This window comes from Pezoporus flaviventris, unplaced genomic scaffold (genome assembly GCF_033815535.1).
Source record: "Pezoporus flaviventris isolate CSIRO_AGI_PZ_B2104156 unplaced genomic scaffold, CSIRO_AGI_Pfla_v1 ptg000015l, whole genome shotgun sequence".
Lineage (NCBI taxonomy): Eukaryota > Metazoa > Chordata > Aves > Psittaciformes > Psittacidae > Pezoporus > Pezoporus flaviventris.
In genome coordinates this window covers 24,719,466-24,739,614 of record NW_026892563.1, presented here as the reverse complement: position 1 = coordinate 24,739,614, position 20,149 = coordinate 24,719,466, and the positions used below count along the sequence as shown (strand labels likewise).

Below are 20,149 nucleotides of genomic sequence, written 5' to 3'. Positions count from 1 at the left end.
TTCTGGTGGATACTAATGCTGAAGGATGCATGTTTCTTTCCTGGGAAGTTTTGACTGTAACTTTCAAATTGCTTTTGACATAGTTCTGTTGGGGTTTTCTTGTGGGTTGTTTTTTTTGTTTGTTTGTTTTTGTAAGCTTCCTGTAATCATATGTCCTTACAGTAAAAATATATACACATGCCATGACTGACTTGCAGAATGTGTACACCAGATCTGTATTGAAATGTGCCATTTCAATGTATGCATGCATTAAGTTGCATTTTGTCTTGCATGAGACTAAAAGCATATTGAATTTGGTCATTAAAATATTAATCATTCAAAACTTTTACCTTAAATCCCTTGTTGGCAGGTCATGCTGACCCCGAACATGCAAGGTATTATCATGGCTATAGGTAAAGCCAGGAATGTTTATGACAGGTGTGGGCCAGAAGCAGGGTTTTTTAAGGTACAACTAACATTTTCAACTTTTTCTCCGCTGACTTTTGTTGTTAGATAAGCTTCTCCCTTCCCCCTTTAATGCATATTAGGGCAGTTCCAACATTTATACATACTCTGATATCAGTCCTCCATTTAGATACTTCTCCCATTGGAAACCAGGCTATTTTCCTGTAAATTCAGCAGTACACTGCCTTGGTATTAGTACCTTATATACCTTTCTGCATTTTAGCTTTCTAATCATAGTAACATGAAATTTAGATATGTAATCAGTAAGAATGTGCATTGTTTTCCCCTGTTAGTAACAAAACCCATGGCTTTGCTAGACTGACTGAGAAATCAGTTTTTTTTTTCACCCAGGGACATTGGTGTGTAGTCATTGGTTATTTATTTCAGAGATGTTCTTGTTTTATATTCCTGAAAAGATTTTCAGTACATCAAAATTACTTTCCTTTGTGTAACTGCATGTATGTTAATAGTATTTATTTATGCAGTGTTTTATTACCAGGAATTAGACATAAGGCTTTTTGTGGTTGCTGCTTTTCACAATGATACCAGATTTTGAAATGATTTAGTCTTCTTAAATATGTAAACTTCTGAGCATTTTTTGCTCATGATCTGTCGAATTTTCAGGGTATTAGAAAGGGAATTACTTTGACATGATGTAAAATCCTCTCATGTGATTTGGAGCAGGGGAAGAAGTTTCTTGCTTGTTGTTAAGTAGTAATCTGGTTTCTTCTTAATGATATGGTTGCATTAGAAGAAATTGTAAAAACCAAAAGAAAAAAACAAAACCAAAAACAAACCAAAATCCAAGCAACAAACAAACAAAACCCAAGTGAAAATCACCACCGCAAGATTTTCAAATGCCTTGGTAAGGAAATCAAAATCTCATGGGTTGGTTGGTTTGTCTGTTTGTGTGGGTTCTTCTAATGGACACCTATAATGGACCAAAACCTAACCCTGGGCCAGCCCTCAGGGAATGGAGAGACACCTGCCATAGGCTCTGTTTAGTGAAATAGGTTTTGTTTTGGATTCAGTCGTGAGTCTTCTGCTTTAATTTGATTGTGTTTTCCCCCTCAAATTTATTACTTAATGAAAATGTCTTTTTTGGTGGTGGTGATGTTGTTTCTGTCAGGTTGAAAAAAACCCTGCTCATTTGATCAAATGAGACTCTTTACCAGAAAGTTTGTTTGCAGCCAATTATTTTATTTAATATGAAGGGTGTTTTAATAATTTTAAATCAGAAATGCAGTTCAAAATAAGTTTTTTTTTTACTGCTTTAGAGTTGTCAGCTGAGCCCTGTTTCGATATGTTCTTTGGTCTTTAAATACTTAAACATTTTCGCTTCATGGGGACAGAATTTTGTCTTTCAGTGGGAAAATGTTCTGACACAAAATTGTTGGAGAGTAGAAAAGTTTTCTCACTCATTTTCTGCTGATTCATGTTTTCAATAACTCATAAGGGGTGGAACGTGCTTTATTTTTGAGGAATGTATGCAGATGAATGTATGCAGATGAAGTGATCCTACTTTGTAACAAAATTTGTATTTTGAAATGTGTCCGATGAAATCTCATGTTACTCCATAAACCTATTGTAGAAGCTTTTACAATATTTTTTTAATGCTGTTAGACTCTGGGTCTTTTCATGTATTCGATTTTTATAAAGTGAGTTTTTACAGAAAATTGTGGGTTCTTTTCTATGATGTCTTTATTTTAGTGTAACTTAGATAAAGCCCATTTGATGTGGGTCATTGTTACTGCTAAAGTTTCATCCCCCCTTTAGAGTGAAAGGCTTGAAACATGACTAATACAAACCCGTTAAGATGCTTCTTCATCAGTGACCTCTTCCAATCATCCTTTTTTAAACTTTATAGGCAGCTCCTTGCAGAATGTTTGCCTTAAAATTTTTATATAACATTCTCAGTGAGAAAATGAAAGCATGTGATATTTTTTCTATCATCCCTTTTTCTTATATGCTGTGTAAAGAAATAGTGTTACTTTTTTAATTGTACATAGGATTTCTGAATCTGTATTAAAACATCTTTTGTTTACATATGTATATAAAATAGTGGGCTCGTGTTGCTTTTTTTTTTTTCCTGCTTCTAAGTAATTATCTGAAAAATGCCTAATAGCAATTGTCTTTTTGTTTCTGGCCTACCCCATGAACAGGGTTTAGTTGCATAGATGTCCTTGTTGGTTTTCTAATGGTAGAACATCTTCTGATGTAAGATAATAGAAACCTTGTCTGTGGCTTTTGATATTTATAATTGGTTCTCACAAACTTCCTTTTAAATGGTAATGCAAATGAGTAATATTTAAAAATATTGATGCAGAACATTCTCTTTGTTTTTAAAGTTCTCCCCATGCTCTGTATTTAAGCCTGTATGAATAATATCCTACCCATGTGTTTTGTCCTGAAACAAAATGTGTACTAGTGATGGGAACCTAAATTTCTCAGTTAAAAGTCAAGAAATTACCTGCCACTGCCAGGTATTTCAACATAAAGGAATTTGAAATATTCAAGAGGGTATTTTGCGAGCTTTAGTTTATACTTACGTTGCACTGAACTTTGCTAATGTGTGAGCTACTGTGCTAAGTTATTTGTTTCAAGTTGGCATTTAGTGTTTGCAAACAATCCTATCAGCTCCCTGTTTTGAGAGATAAATTATGGAACATATTAATGTTTGTTATCATGTTTCTAATTATTTTTTTGTTGTTCTTGTTTAATGCTGTATAGTTTCAGTGAATCAAATCTAATTGCTATAACAGATGATGTTCATTAAAATCTAATGTGCTGGTGAAGCTGGAAAAATAAATGCTTCTGTTGACCTAAAAGTCAATATTCAGTAAGGACTCTGTCCTGCCCTATAGAAGACCAGTACCATTTGTCATAAAGTATTATTTTCTTGAGAGATCCTACAATTTGATTTTTTGAAAGATCTTTCTCACTTAGTGTTTCCAAAATCATACATGTTCCTCAAACTTTCTGTAGAATTTTTAATTCACTTATTTGCATTTTAACCATGTATTAGAGGTACTTTTTTTTAACCTCATGAGATTTGTAAAGTGTATGAAATCTTACACTGTTTCTGGACTGTAAAAGATTACAGAAGCGTCTCTAGGGATTGGCTAAACCTTTGCTCAGGGACTGTTTTTGAAGTAAAGGTCTGCCTGGGATTTTGGCAGGCTTAGTTGGGGAGAGACAGGAACAGGTTTACCATTTGTTTTATTGGTTTTTTGCTTGGTTTTTTTTTAACGTAGTTCGGATTTGTTGGAAGTCTGATCTATGGAAGTGCTAAAAAATATATTTTTCTTTTAGGCAACAGGCTATGGGATATGGATTATCCTATTAGTGTTTACGATGCTTAAGAGTTAAAAGCCAAAATGAATAATGTTTTTTTTTTGAAATTATTTAGGCAATTAAATTGGAATACACACGCTTGCTAAAATTAGCCCAGGAAGATCCACCACCTGAATGTGATTATCGCTTGCGTCATGCAATTGTGTACTTCATCCAAAACCAGGCACCAAAGAAGATAATTGAGAGAACATTACTGGAACAGTTTGGAGATCACAATCTTAGCTTTGATGAAAGGTAGTAAGATTTGTATGTCTCATTTCCTGTGCTCATGAATGTTCTCTGATGTGTGGAGAGGCCCCTGCATATTCAGCTAGTGTGTATTTGCTAGTGTGCTTGTTTGGCTTTCTCTTCCAGTTATGGCTTGCAAGTAGATTTTGTAAAAAAATAAAAAAATAAAAATAATAGCATCTTTATAAAAATCTCTGTGAAAAAGAGTAAGGAAGAAAATGGGCTTCTATTGGTATGAAATAAGGAGAAATACTCAGTGTGGTTCATAATTTTGCACAAAGATTTCTGTACTGTCTTTCAAAGCACTGTGCAAGGCTTTGTAATTTGTGTTTCTTCGCTGCCCTGAAAGCCAGTAGTAGACAGCAAAGCATTACAAGCTAGATGGGTAACTTACCTGAAAGTAAGAGAGTGTCTCTTTTCCACTTGAAATTCTATCTATTTTTTCCAATAAATAAATAAATAGAAAAGAAGTGAACATAATTTCTGTGTAGTGTTATTAGAATAACCTTCTAATGTTACTTTTGAAAGTAAATATTTGGAAATTTAAAGCATTCTGAATTTTAAATTAAGAATTGGGCAATGTTGCAATTTAGCAGAATAAAACAAGAAGTAATTCTTAGATAATACAGGCCTCCATCACATGTACTTCAGAAATATGCCCTCTCCTGCTGAGAGCACATTTTTCACAGTGTTTTCATACTGGTTTGCATAAGGCTGTAGCTTATACTTCTTTGAGGCTGTTGTCTGTGTATGGATAATGTTCTTTGAGAATTTCCAGTAATACTCCATGACTTCTTGTTGCTTTTTGTAAGGTGTCGTAACATAATGAAGGTTGCGCAAGCCAAGCTTGAAATGATAAAACCAGATGAAGTAAACATGGAGGAATACGAGGTCAGTATTTTTTATGCTTTAAATTGTAATATGAAATAGTTATCAGTAAGCTGAATTTTATCTTCACAAATTTCTTCTTGTCTTACACTGAGAAGTTAAAACTGGTTATTGAAAGACCATTTATTTGTGGGAAGACTGCTCTTATCAATTGGTCTAAAGCTGGATTTTTTTTTTTTCCGCACATCTAATTCCAATGACTTGAGCCTAAATAAATGTCATGTATTTTTGTCATTTATCACCATATGAGCCAACTGGCTTTCTCTAGTTAGAAACAGCAACGAAAGAGTAAAGGTGGTCTAAGCCCAGCCTTACGCATATTGAGCACTGGGTCACAGCACAATCACATTTGTGGTTTTCCTCCAGCTGTCTCTGCAGCCGTTCCCGTTTTCTTATGAACAACAGGTTGTTTTGTTTGCCGAGAACATACATAACCAGTTTATGTATTTAATTTTAATTCCTCTGCCATTAAAAAAAAAATCAGAAAAAGAAGAGCAAATCTCAGACATTAAATACTTGTGACTAATAGTTGCTGAAAATAATTAATCTCTAATTTAAAACTAAGTTTGTAGCTGATTTTACAGTGTCACTTTCAACTCTGCATAATCTCGTTCATTAAGGACTCTTAACAGTCGATACTTATGTCCTAGGCAGATTCCTGTGCACCACTTAGAATGCTTTCTAACCACTTACAGAAGCTTTCTAACACTTTCTGAGTAAATAACTGAGTGTAATGTAAGGAAGAAGAAAAAGGCTCTTAGCTTCTCAGCTGTTTTTGAGAAGAAAGGGATCTCTTATAATTGACTGTGGTTCTTCAAAGATGCTTTGTGTTCCTTTCAAACGGTAATAGATTCTGTAAAAATTATCTAGAAACAGTTTAGAAATTTAAGTATTTTCTTTTAATTGAGGCAGGGCAGATTTAGGCAAGCTTTACACACGCAGGCCTCCTGGGGTCCTTAGCACTTACTGTGAGTATTCAGCGCTAAGTAAAGTGTGTGTGTGTGTAAAAGAAAAAAAAAAGTGTTTCATGTTTATGAATGAAGTTCTGTATACCCTTTCTTATATGCAGAGATGGCATCAAGACTATAGAAATTTCAGGGAAACAACCATGTTTCTCATGGTAGGATTGGAGTTTTTCCAAAAAAAGAGGTAAGTGTAGAGCTCAAATGTAGTAGAGCAATTTGAAGGCAAAATGTAATACTGATAAGTAAAGCTATTTTTTAAATTAAGAATTGTTTAACATGTTCTTCATTTTAGTTAAGTATTTATTCAGTCCATTAATCTCTTCAGTCTTGCATCTTCCTCAAAATTTCCCACAGCTTCCTATTCTTAATCTCCATTTCCAATCTCTTACCAAGTCATGGACTCTTTTCAGAGCACCCTCCACATATACCCATATTCCTCTTTCTCTCCTACTCTTAAGTGCTCTAGGTATACCTAAGTGCTCTGGGTATCCCTCAGCCATAAGAATCTTTCCTCTCTGGAACCATATGTGCACGTACATTCATCTGTTTTCATCAGCAATCACAATTAGACAAGTTAGACCAGACCCCCCTTTTGTTTTTTTTTTATTGCATCTTCCCACAGAAGCCAGGTTTTTCCTTCTGCATTTATCTGAGCCAAAATTCCACCCATGAAGGGTTTTAAAGGTCAGGAAGAAAGAACACATATGAGGAAAACTATCATCCATAACTGTCATAGTTGTAGCTGATTCTTCTTAGCTCCATGAGGCAATGGTGATTTATTCCCTGCTCTTTTTGAACCAAGACAGGAGTTATGGCTATATAAAATTGGTGACATTTATGTACTTAATGTACTAAACCTAAAATTTATTCTCTGATCTACAAATGCAAAGAGGATAGTAATTACAGCATAAAAGCCTCAAAATATTCTGCAGAAGAGTCTTTAAAACAGAATTGCCTCTTTCTTCCATGCCCAGCCAAAGGAATGAAATGATGAGCTGCAGAATATCCAGTGGCTGACATCTGTGGTGTGAAAATTGCAAGCTATTGCATGATACAGATATTTGATCGTGAAAACAATTCTATAGTCAGTTTTTAGCTGATTTCTCGTGTTGTAACACAGTAGATAGGGAAATTATAGAAGGAATAAAATTTAATTTTTTGTCTATATGTTGTGTAGTAAATCGCTTCATATTTCTCTTTTTTTGTGTTATGTGCTTCCCAGAAATAAAGGCCCCAGACAAAATGGGAAAATCAATTGCAAAAGACACTGTCTTGTCTTTGTGACAAGCTATGTCTTTGTATAGTGGCTAACACAATGAACCCATAGTTTTGGTTTGTCTTCTCGTTGCTAGTATGTCATTATTAGAACATTCATTAATAATCTAAGTTGCAATAGGCTATTTTGTCAGTCTTAAACAGAATATTATGTACAAAGTCAGAAGATTGCCTGGCTTATTTTAAAAATAAACACTGCCCTTGCCTGATCCCTTAGCAGTAGAAAATGTCTCTGGCATGGGTGTGGTATATAGGAAACCTCCTTGTTATCCCCGGACTTCATGCACACGCAGAGCAGGCAGGCAGGAACAGTAAGACCTTCAAGTTGCTTGGCACTTGGACTCCAGGATGGCACCTTCAGCTGTAGAATAGCAGTGTTTTCAGCAATCTGTTTCTTACCATAATATATCCTTATTATGCCAAGGGAGGGAGGGAAGCACGGGTTTCTTCTCTCTGCTGAACAGCGTTTTTGGTGTAGTTTTACATTATTTACATCAATTTGCAGAATTATGGTGAGGCATTTGTTACCAAACATCTTTATAACTTACAACACAAGCCCATAATGACCAGTCTTAAGACTCTGATATGTGTCAGAAATGAAGTTATCAGAAAAAATTATCAGACTCTGGCAAGACATTCAGTTTCATAAATGCTTCAAGTGGTATTTAATACAAAGACAATAAGACTAGAGTTATGAGTTTCTGGAACATGCTTAGATGATGGGTGAGGAGGTGGGTATCCACTGACCTGACCTAAAGACATCTTTTGCAATTATGAACCCATGTTTCATCTACAGGTTCCCAAAGGAGATATTTACTGAGGTTCTTGCATTGTGCACTGTAGAGGGCAGTGGTACCATCCTTATTCTGAAAACAAGACTAAATTGATGAACTATTTAATTCCCTTATTAACACCGAAATAATAAAAATGTAACTTTAAAAGTAAATATATTGTACTTACAATATATTGATAAATATTTAGGACTGCAAGGTACTATAAGCAGATCTCATTGGTGGAAGAAACGGTATCACAGTAGACTCTGAAATTATGGTGCTGGGGTTCATTTTGTTCTTCTAAACAGGGATATTGAAAAGTAAAAGCTTTAAGGAGCCATTGCTATTTCAAGTAGCTTTCTCCTTTCTCTACGTTGTCTCATTGGGAGGCATTACTGTAAGTCTTGAGTTTATTTACTTTGGACAGTTCTGACATGTATTTTTCAGGTATACTCTGCGTGTGCTTACACACAGTTTTTAGCTATGTTTAGTAGTCTTGTGGTTTGATTTTGGTAGTTTAAACTTGACCTCCTGTTCTCACCTGGAGTGAGTGCACAGTGTTCTGTTCCTCTAACCACTTCCTTAGGAAATTTATCTTCCTTGATTCTTTTACGTTTGAATAAGAATGAGATTTATAACCACTTTTTTTTAGGGTAGCTGCCTGAACTGCTTTCAGTGACTGTCATAACTAGGTTTCTGTAAGTCAGAGAATCATAGAATCATAGAATAGTTAGGGTTGGAAAGGACCTTAAGATCATCAAGTTCCAACCCCCCTGCCATGGGCAGGGACACCTCACACTAAACCATCTTGCCCAAGGCTTCGTCCAACCTCGCCTTGAACACTGCCAGGGATGGAGCATTCACAACCTCCCTGGGCAACCTATTGCAGTGCCTCACCACCCTAACAGGAAAGAATTTACTCCTTATATCCAATCTAAACTTCCCCTGTTTAAGTTTTAACCCGTTACCCCTTGTCCTGTCACTACAGTCTCTAATGAAGAGTCCCTCTCCAGCATCCCTGTAGGCCCCCCTTCAAATACTGGAAGGCTGCTATGAGGTCTCCACGCAGCCTTTTCTTCTCCAGGCTGAACAGCCCCAACTTCCTCAGCCTGTCTTCATACAGGAGGTGCTCCAGTCCCCTGATCATCCTTGTGGCCCTCCTCTGGACTTGTTCCAACAGCTCCATGTCCTTTTTATGTTGAGGACATGTCGTGGTTTAAAACCAGTCAGGCAGCTCTTCTGGTTTTGAAATGTTGTGGATTCTTCCATCACTTCAGACTTAAACAGTTTGAATGTACTTCCAGTTAGTGAGGCTAAAAATTCCCAATTTACATTTTAGAAATAAGGTGACAGCTTTCAATTTTATTTTCTAAGGTGTAGAATGGTATCAAGGTATATATGGCAGCAGAAGGTCAAACCTAATATGACATAAATGCACGCAGGAAAAAATGAATTTTCATGTATACTCAAGGCTAATCCAAAGCTATTTTTTGAGTGAAATGATATCCATTGTTTTCAGAGAGCTCTGGATCAGACTTCATGTGCAAACGATGTAACCTGATAATAAAATAAATTGTTTAAATGGACATAAAAGATGAAATTGTGTGGTAGAAAAAACATTATGAAGAGATTGTTGGGGAGGGGTGGACTTACAGTCAAACAAGCAAGTGAAGTTACCTGTCCTTTAAAAAGTATAGTAGTTATCTTGAAACAGAGGATACCTAGATGTTGCATCTAATGTTTTTTATTTCTTCAGTTACATGGAAGCCTTGCTCTACCTTATCTATGCTTACCAGAATAACAAAGAACTCCTGTCGAAAGGCCCATACAGAGGGCATGATGAAGAGCTGATATCTCACTACAGACGAGAATGTTTGCTAGTAAGTGAAGGGTGAAGTATGTTTCAGAGTTGAATGTGCTGAATAGCTTTAACAAAATTAATTAGTAGAAAAGTGTTGCATTTTTGTTTCATTTACAAGTTAATACTTAAATTTTTATAAGGAAAAATAGTAGAAGTAATAAGGAAATTATTGGCATTTTGGGGGGAATAATCAATCATGTTCTTTATGACTGTAAATGGTATGCTCGCTGCCATCATATCTGGGTTAGGTAGGAACAGCAATTGACAGTATTGGTGAGCAGACTCACTGACTCACCCTGTTGCCACAATTTGATGGGGAGATGAATACTGAGAAAGGCATCAGCAGGAAACAAGGTTGTTTTTCCTTGATTATGTCACTTTTAGCAAAAGTGAGAAAACCAAAGCAGGTGACAGGATCTGGGTCTTCAGCTGCACAGGTTGAGTTGGGAGGTATCAAATGAAGTGGTTTGAGGAACAGCACAAGATCAAGTGGTTTAATAGAGTATATGATCCTCGCTGTAAATGATAAAGTGTGACTGTGGTTAATACAAATTACCAGGTAGCTTTGTAGGATGACTGTGCTTTAAACAGAAACTGATGCATGGTAGAACATGAAATGCTGTATACTTAAAGGCTTTCCTTTTTTTGTGGTGGCTTATGAAGAAACTAAATGAACATGCTGCAGCACTGTTTGAATCAGGAGATGATCAGGAAGTAAACAACGGACTGATCATTATGAATGAGCTTATTGTCCCATGTTTGCCATTACTACTGGTGGATGAAATGGAAGAAAAAGATATTGTTGCTGTGGAAGATATGAGAAACCGTTGGTGTTCCTATCTTGGACAAGAAATGGAACGTAAGTCATTTATTCATTCAGGTAAAAGGCCCTTTTTTATAAATGTGATGTTTTCCGTATCTTGAACTGAACCTGTATCTTCTCTGCCTTGGTAATGTATTTTGAGGTACCCTGACTTTTAAGTAATCCCAGTTTTTCCCATATATTGCACTGGGTTATTAGGCCTTAAAGGAAACATGCTTTTTGAATGGAAAAACATTTGTTTTTCTTAAGACCTTCTTAAGGGGCATTTATATTAACATCTTCCTAGGAATGGTATGTCCTAGTTATCACTGGCAGACTCAAAGGAAGTGGATCTTTCCAAGTGAAAGTCCACTTCCTCCCACCCACCATTAAATAAAAATCAGGCAGAAAAAGGAGAATTCCACATCCAACAGAAATACATACTTATGCTCGGCTTTATTGTTTTATTTGCAGCCAACTTGCAAGAAAAGCTGACAGATTTCCTGCCAAAACTGCTAGATTGCTCTACAGAGATTAAAGGTTTCAATGATCCGCCAAAGTTACCCTCCTACTCCACACATGAACTGTGTGAAAGATACGCCCGAATCATGTTGTCACTCAGTCGAACTCCAGCCGATGGAAGATAAATTCTGCAACCTTCCTAAGCACATTGTATAAACTTTTTTAGTTCTTAAACCTTGCCTTCCTGTCACAGGGTTTGCTTGTTGCTGCTATAGTTTTTAACTTTTTTATTTTAATAACTGCAAAGGAGAAATGACTGTACAAACTTTAGCCAGACTGCAAACAGTTAAAGCTGAGAATCGCATGGCACTCAGTTGTTTCAACCAGAATTGATGCAACATGCAAGTCTGATCATTATGGCAAAACTGCTTTTTTTTGCCACTTATCTGTTACAGTATTACTTTGCTTTTATCTTAAGATCCTTTACTTTATCAACAGCTGTCTGGATCATTTTGTGACTGCAACTACTTTAAGTGTCCAGTGCTGTGTAAATACATGGTACTTGGTAGCTTGTAAATGAAATGAAAGAATAAAGCTTTATTTATGGCTACGTCTGTGTTTGCAAGCAGATGCCGTGTATATTAGTGTAAAATATGGGTATTTTTAGAAGAGATAGAGTATATTGATGGGTTACTCAATTTTATAGACAAGGTCCTTCAGGATTTATGGCCAGTTTAGTTACAGGTAATCAGAGATTACTGTCTGTGAATATACTGAAAAACTGTCACAGTATTATACACTATGGATTTTTTTTTTTGTATATTATTTACTGATGTGTATGATACTGCACCTGAGCACGTGTGTGTATGGCCATGCCAGGTCCTTTCTGATAGTAGGGCCTGGCTTCTGAAGCAAAACAATAATGCACCTTCCTTCAATTCTTAGAAAAAAGTTTGGAAAAAGAACTAAAACTATTTTCAGTGGAAATGTATTACACCCTTTTGAGAAAAATTTTTAGACATTGATTTAAGTAGAGGAAATAAAGATTTTTAAAAAGTGGAATTTGTGAAGCTTAAGAATTAATCAATTTTTCAATTGGTATTTTAGTCATGTAAGTGACCAGAAATAAAACTTTACATTAATTCCTTACTTGAAATGTGTTGCTACAGTTGCAACAAAATATCTCGGAAGTCTTTTATTTGTCCTAATTAAATTTCTGTTGAAACTGGAAGAAAAGATCCATAGGGCTTGTTTGGTAGAACTGAAATACTGTCTGGTTCTAATGAAGAAACCTAATTATTTTGTGGAAAAAGAAATTTAATGCATTCTTAGGTAATCGTGTTACTTGACACTATTTTGATTTCTACTCTTTATAGAGAACATTTTGTGTTAGAACAGTAAAACATGTAAATGTTTGTTTGTATGTTTTTATTGGAGCGGCACTTAACTTTTCATTACAGGCTTTCAAGTGGCATTTATTCAACTTATCTACTAATAAAAACACAGAGGGAAGGAGTGGTTAAGTTCAGACCACCTAGAAATACAGTGAGCAGAAATGTAGGCATCTCTTATGCAAAAGAGTCAGAGCTCAATCTTGGTACGTATTGGTCTTCAAAGTTGTTCACTCTTGAGAGATACTGGATCGCAATATACAGTGAATAGAATGTGGCCTTCAATTCAAAACCTTTGAAGGAACGTTTCCCTCTCCTGTTTTCAATATTGGAGTGCTTCATACTTTTGTCAGAGTATTCATTTATCAAACTTTTGTTTAAAAAAGAATATTGAACTCTTACAAGTGCAGTACTACTCAGGAGCCTTTTTTAGATCTGAAACTATTGATGGGTGAAATACCAGTTTTAAAGGAAAAAGATGTGCATATTGTGAAATGAATGAAGGTACATTTTTAAAGATTTCACATTTTGTATCTGTTGCACTTTAATTTGAAACTCAAGAATATGCCTACTTAGCACTGTGTGTTTTTAAACAAGGCTTTGAACAGATTAGACTTCTCATTTGCCTTTTTCAGTAATGGTAAAAACAAAAGTGAAAGAGCAGTTTTATTTCTTTATTACTAACAGGTTTTGAATTCAAATGTTTGTGAAAACTTTTAAGGAAGGCTCCTCTCTAGCCCCGCAGGAGCCAGTTACCCTCATCTGTGTAAACTTCTGTGACTAACACAGGGGAGAAAGCACTCTTTCTAAGGTAAAAAGAGGAAGAAAGTATCTCATTTGGGAAGAATATCTAAAATATTAAAATCAGAAGGAAGCAAGCAAGGATGAGATGTTTTCTTCTTCTTGTTTCAGGTTTTTTCATCTTTTTAAAGTGCAACAGTAATTCATCGTAGTTCATAGTACTGAAGATAAATACATATTTATTTGCAATGACTTGAATTTTTGAGTTGGAAAGGTCTGTCTGGTAGAGCAGTAATAAATATGTATTTTACTATTTTATTGTCTTTTAAGTATCTTGTATGAGTTTAAATCCTCACTATAATTTCTTAAGCTATTGTTTTGTTTTAAAAACCTTGCTTTTTTCACTGCAATAAGATAGCTGATAGCTTGGATTCACGATGCCTGGCACATAACCTACACAAATAACTAAGTTGGTAAAGCATACAGTCCATTTGGCTTAATAATCTGTGACTAAATTACATAAGTAGATATTTTTCTTCAGTATGGGAATTACAAGATTTTTATCAGGCTGCTTTTTCAGTTTACAGAGCACAAAAAGGGAATTTAACCCAAATTCATTTACCAAGTCACTTGCAACATCGAGTAATTGTGAGGGTTGGTTGTTTTTTCCAGGTGTGTCTTCACACTATGGGGGGACCCTGAAGGCACTGCAGTCTTACAGTTACGTGTATTCCCCCACCCCTGTGTGTCTTATTTTTAGCTGACCTCTAATATTTCTGCACTTTAACTGATACTTTGGTAATATTAAATACCCTGTTGTTTGCTGCCTAGAGAGGCTGTGGAGCGTCCTGCTCTGAAGATATTCAAAACCTGCCTGGACACGATTCTGTGTGACCTGCTCTGGGAGAACCTGCTTTAGCAGGAGAGTGCTCTAGATGAGCTCTAGAGGTCCCTTCCAACCCCAGCCATCCTGTGATTCTGTGATTCTAGTTAAAGCTGCCGTAGCAGGTCTGTTAGTTCCAGCCTAGCAGAAGACCATGAGCAGCAGCAGAATTAATCAGCACAAATGGATTGATGGGAGTTAATTTGTACTACTTCGATGTGATATTTGAGATCACACCAGGCACAAGGGGGTAGACTAGACCAGTGTTACTGAGTCACTATTGCTTTGTGGACAATCTGTACTTTAGCTGCAGTGAATGGCTGATGCAGTGAAGAGATTTGCTCTAGAAAACGTAAGCATGAGCATAGTCAAAAGCGTGGGCTTCGGATTCAAGCATTAAAACACAACAAAATCTGATAATGTCTGTATTCAATATCTTTCAGATTATTTTAGGTTACTCCAGTAGCTGTGAAGACTGCAGCTTCAAAAAGGTACCAAACATAAACAGTAGCATACAAGAAGCAGGCTGATACTGCCCAAAATACATAAAGGTCCTAAAAGCTAAAAGAGAATGGTGGTTGTTTATATTCTTCATTTTGTGCTGTTTCTGAAAGTCCAATGAGTCCAAATGTCTGTGGGAGGCCTTACATAAACACAAGAATGTTGATGCAACCTCATCTATATGGCATTTTCCAACATAAATACATAACATTAATTTTTTAAAAAATATATTCTAGAAGGATGCAAGACAAATGGTGAGAAAGTAATGGAAAGGTTGCAATACCTGCTTCTGGAGAGAATATTAATACAGATATAATAAAAAAATCTCTTCTCCAAAGAGGTCTTTTAGCAAAATCAGGTAGGTAGAATTCAACAGAGGAATTAGTCTTTCATGTGAAACATTCTTTTTTCAGATGATTAATACCCAGTTTTTCTTTACATATTGTGTCCTATAGAAGATGTTTTGAAATCCTGGGCTTGGTGGATAAACTATTAACTGAAAGCAGTCTTAAGGAGCATCTTTCTTTGTAGGTATGATATCGGTATTCCCCTAGTTGGGTTTCCCTCAGCAGAATCCTCCTGCTTGGCTCAGGTCTTCTATTTCAGTTTTGATCCTTAAAGGAGCAAAGCCACAGAACTTTTGCAGACACCTCCATTTCTTGTAGCTCCAGCCATCACTACTGCATACGCATGTGTTCCAACTTTATTGACTTGGCTACAAACTTTTCTTTATAAGGAATTTCAGCTCTTCACTGTAAGTAGCAAGAAGAGATCCATGCTTCTCACAAACAGCTCCTTGAGGCTTTGAAAGAAGAGCTTGACATTTTTATTTTTTTTTTTCCTGTTAGGATCAACCCAAATCCCTTCTCACAAGCTGGAAAACGTATAGTGAGAAAGGCTTCTTTTCAGAATGTGTTCACTGGATGGATTCGTCGTGAGTGTTAAGGATATGGTCATCCTTCGTCTTTCCTTTGATATCTTAACTGAAGGAGCTCAAATAAAGGCTTGGGCTCCATGATTTGTTATTTCACCCTTTTTATTTTTCATTTCCCTCCTGCCCTGTTGTTCCCCACTGAAGTCACTTAAGTATCTGCTTTCCAGGCTTAATAGTTTATTTAGTTTTTACTTCACTACTAAACTGGTAGGGAAGGCATGGTGGTGATACAGAACCAGGATTCTTCTGCTTCCATCTGATTAGTGTAGGCTTCAGTTTTCACCTCTGCAGGCTCCTAAGTGCTTTTGTTGGCACTGCTCTGGTGTGTGTATGCCTGTGCAGGATCTGTGGGTCAGATAACACCGTCTACATGTGTTGTCTGGCAATTCAGCATCGAGAGCCTGAAATAGAAAAGTTATGGCTAGTTCAGGCTGCTGACTTTTTCTGTTCAGTCTCTTGGCGCATCAAAAAAGAAATAAATAAAAAATTTCAGAGCACTCTCTGAAGCGGGCACTTTGGAAGCATAAGGGGTGTCTTATGTATTGTATCTTGGCACTATCTGTCCAAGTTTATGAAGGCTGTAGAGGGTGTTCCTGATGTTGAATAATCTTCAGTTTACCCTGATCTTCATGCTTTGTTTTGCATATTGAAGTTGCAGTCAGATGTAAATTTTGGCAAAAATCTTGCTGTGCTGGTTTTAGTTAGTATCTAAACAGTCCATACCCATATCTGTGTTCTGTGCCTAGGTATTTCCTATCATTTTGAAGGACTGTATCTTCTTCACTGTCTGTGTGAAAGTTCAATGACCCTGTTTGTTTTTCGTGGACATGCTCACAACAGGGAGAGAGCAATAATTCCTGTTGAAGTAAACATAGTAAACTTTAACATGGATTAGAAAAAAAACCCAAACATTTTCTCATGCTATGCAAAAAAAGTCAGCGTGAAGTAATGAAATTTGAAGAAAACTTTATGCCTTCTTAGGGAAGAGGTTGGAGTGTTAGTCTTTTGACACAGATCTTGATCTGTGGAACTGAAAATCTTGTAACTTTTAATAGCTCAAGGTAATAACATTCCTGTAATCTTATGAAGGTCTTTTGTTTGGAAAGATTCTTTAAGTTTGCCTCTCATAAAGCAAATTTAAAAAAAAACAAGCAAACAAAAACAACCTAACAGCCAAAATACTCGTCCACACAAAATCAAATAACAAAACCACTCCTTGAGGGAGATAATAGTGTTCTGAGAAGTCCAAGTTAAGTTTGGATGCTCAAAAGACTTCTTATCTCCTCCCTTCCATGCTCATGTTATTTTAAACAAGTATGTTCAATTTTGGAATATGTACAATTTCCGTTTGGATTTCTGAAGGAAATTCATCCGATTTCTTTGAAGATGAGATTAAGGCCTGTCATTGTATTTGGCACAGGCACTTGTTCCACTGTCAGCTGATGGTGATTTTAGTTATGTGGTTGTTGCAAAGTACTTGAACAGATGCTTTCTCGGTTCCATGTCCATCCATCAGATGGATTCATCAATACTTTACATATGAAGATTTATACTGGTGTACTTGAGCAAATGACCTCTATTATCCTTTTTAATGGTCCAGTTTAATTCTGCTCTTCAAATGCCTTGCACTGGGCAAGTAAAGCAGTACAGATTTTGTTTGCTACCATTTGTTTCCACTGAATACAGTGGAAGTGACATCTCTGTGTTATCTGGACTTATGAAGAGATTGTGTAGTGCTTTGTGCTCTGTGAAATCGTGTAACTGAAATGCAACGTTGATGGAGTTAATTACCTTCTGTAATGGGATAGCTCCTCCAGGGGTCTGTGGGCTCTCCCTGCAGGCAACGCTGGAGCTCTCTGTACCAGTACAGTTAGATTTGGCACTAGACTTGCTGTAACGCCAGCATCATGGTTCTCCAGCATAACAGCAGATGTCCCGAGAGCTTGTGCAGCAGGGTTGTATAGGAAATTATCAGGATGCATGTGGGAAGCTACTTCTAGATGTTAAGTCCCTGAGTTACAAATTTCAGCATTAGTAGTAGGCCATCTATACCAGGAAAAGGTAGAAACTCGGGTTGAAAAGACAGCAGGCAGACTGCAGATGAACACAGGTATGCTGAAAGGGAAACCTTTGCATTCTGAAAAATCTGATGAGGTGGCAGCCAAATAGTGAAGAATACAGCAAATGTACTTGAAGTTTTCTGTTCAATTCTGACCAAGCTCTTACATACTGTAAAACAATAGTTTAAAAGGTTTTAATTCTTATCTTAAATGGTCTATCTCCCTAAACTGGAAATACGGAACTTTTCACTGGAGTGCTCCATTACAGTTTATTTATTTTTGGTTTATTTTCCTGTTGATCTTATCAGCTGACCTATATAGGAAATCATTTAAAATGAATGCATAAATTTGGACAGCCTTTCTTCTCTAAGCATATAAAAAAAACAACCTATGTATTCTTGACAATGCTTTTGTATTACAGATTTTACAGTTTCTGTGGGCTTTGCCTGGACCAGGTTTGGTTTGGTGTTATGCCTGTGATGCTTTTTCTGTTTTCTGGAGAGCTGCATGGTGTAAGTGATCATTTCAGAGACTCTGATGTGACTGTCTTGGGGAATACTGTTGTCTATGGCCTGAAGTGTATTACTGTTGTGCACCGTTAAAGGCATGAATGCTTCCCTCAGCGATGGGGACAGTGATGTGGGGGTTTAATCTTCAGAGGAAAAGGGTCCTGAAATGTTTGGAATCTCTTCTGTCTATATAGGTTTACTGAAAGTATCAAAGTCTGGTGATGGGTGATGAGGAACTGCAGAACGACAATGGGAGGACCCTGCCTGTACTGGGGAGTACTTTGGAAGGCCCAGGGATGCTCTCGGCCTGTAGCAGCAGGTTTCCAGATGGAGGTGGGCGGGGATCTCCTTTCCTGCACCCTGAGGCTGGGTTTGTAGAATCATAGATTGGTTTGGGTTGGAAGGGACTTTAAAGCTCATCCAGTTTCAACCCCCTCCCATGGGCAGGGACACCTTCCACTAGGCCAGGTTGCTTAAAGCCCTGTCCAACCTGGCCTTGAACACTGCCAGGAATGGGGCAGCCACAACTTCTCTGGGCAACGTGTTCCAGTGTCACACTCATAGAATTCCTTCGTAATGTCTAATCTAAATCTGTCCTCTTCTACTTCAAAGCTATTCCCTCTGGTGTCACTACTTGCCTTTGTAAAAAATCCCTCTACAGGTTTCTTGTAGGCCCCCTTCAGGCACTGGAAGCTGCTCTAAGGTCTCCCCTGAGCCTTCTCTTCTCCAGGCTGAATAAGATGAACTGTCTCAGCCCGTCTTCACAAGATGGGTGCTCCAGCCCTTGGACCATCTTTGTGGCCTCCCCTGCACTCTGTCAAGCAGGTCCAAGTTCTTGAGCTGGAGGGCCCCGTGGCTGAATTAATACAGCTGGGGTCTCATGAGAGCAGAGTAGAGGGGGAGAATCACCTCCTTCGGCCTGCTGGTCACACTCCTTTTGTTGCAGCCCAGGGTACAGTTGGCTTTCTGGCTGCAGACACACACTGCTGGCTCATGTTAAGTTTCCCATCAACCGACGCCCCCAAGTCCTTCTCAGGGCTGCTCTCAATCCAGTCTCTTCCCAGCCTGTTTGTGCTTGGATTGCCCCGACCGAGGTGCGGGACCTTGCACTTGGCCTTGTTGAACTTCTCGAGGTTCTTTAACTGGAGCCGATTTCCCCACCGCCCGGGGCACTCTGGAGGTCAGGATGCCGGGGGAAGGCGCAGGCCGCCTCAGCCCTGCGGCTGGCGGCAGCTCCCGCCGGCGGCACTCGGGTTTCCCGAGGCGGAGAAGCCCGAACCCCTTTCGCAGGTCTGGGGCCGCCATCTGCGGGGCTAGGGCGACACCTGCCGGTCACCGTCCGTCCGTGAGGCGGGGCAGGGGGAGCCCGGGGAGCGGGTCGGTGAAATTGCCGTGTTTAAACTTGCTCTGATGAAGGGGTGATCGCGGTGCCCGCCTGACAACTGAGTGACTGTTGGTCTGCAGCATCCTATTCAGTGCCGGCAAAAAAATTAAGAGGAGAGTAATCTTTATTGCATTCACCTGTTTTGAGATTTAGTAGGCAGAGATTACTTTAGCTAATTAGGCTCTCTAATTGGATTTAAAATGTTATTAACCTTTTAAATAGGCTCTTCAGAGTAGTATGTCAGTATGTGCTGGGCTAATTTGCAGACAGCTATTGGTTCCACTTGGAGGGCTGACAAGTGGAGGGCGGGTAAGGGGTCAGGTTGCTCTTTGGTGAAGGGAGGGGAAGGTAATGTCTGGGGCCCTGCTCTGTCGTGGCCGGTGTGCAGGAGGGGAAGGTGGTGCTTTGACAGTGAGTGCAAATGTGCAGCTTCTCCGTGTGTAACACTTGGCTGGGTATGTGCCCACGTAGCTTTCTGCATCACTGACCACTCACAAAGCTAGCTGGGATTGTACCGGGATGCTGAACAAAGAGAGAAAACTCTATCAAAAAGAGCTTTTTCTGTCCTTTGACATTGTCTTGCCTTTGTGTTTGCCTTTTATATGGCGCATATTGCATTTCTTCATTCCACAGACAGTAAGGAGTTCCTCCTACACAAAACCACAAGATGCATATTACACAGTGCCTAAAATGA

The 20,149-nt window shown here is 38.0% G+C and overlaps 1 protein-coding gene across 3 annotated transcripts in view; it reads left to right on the top strand.

The window, feature by feature from the left end:
* The window catches only part of USP25 (ubiquitin specific peptidase 25), an 89,862-nt gene extending 77,748 nt beyond the window's left edge, over positions 1 to 12,114 (top strand). For 2 of the 3 annotated variants that reach the window (XM_061453777.1, XM_061453779.1), the window contains 7 exons: positions 350 to 445; positions 3,854 to 4,032; positions 4,839 to 4,917; positions 5,984 to 6,063; positions 9,684 to 9,807; positions 10,452 to 10,647; positions 11,065 to 12,114. In XM_061453777.1, coding sequence (XP_061309761.1) covers positions 350 to 445; positions 3,854 to 4,032; positions 4,839 to 4,917; positions 5,984 to 6,063; positions 9,684 to 9,807; positions 10,452 to 10,647; positions 11,065 to 11,237 — 927 coding nt within the window. In that variant the 3' untranslated portion in view covers positions 11,238 to 12,114. The remainder of the gene's footprint in view (positions 1 to 349; positions 446 to 3,853; positions 4,033 to 4,838; positions 4,918 to 5,983; positions 6,064 to 9,683; positions 9,808 to 10,451; positions 10,648 to 11,064) is intronic. The other variant, XM_061453778.1, reaches the window with a different exon arrangement.
* The last annotated feature ends 8,035 nt before the right edge of the window (positions 12,115 to 20,149 follow it).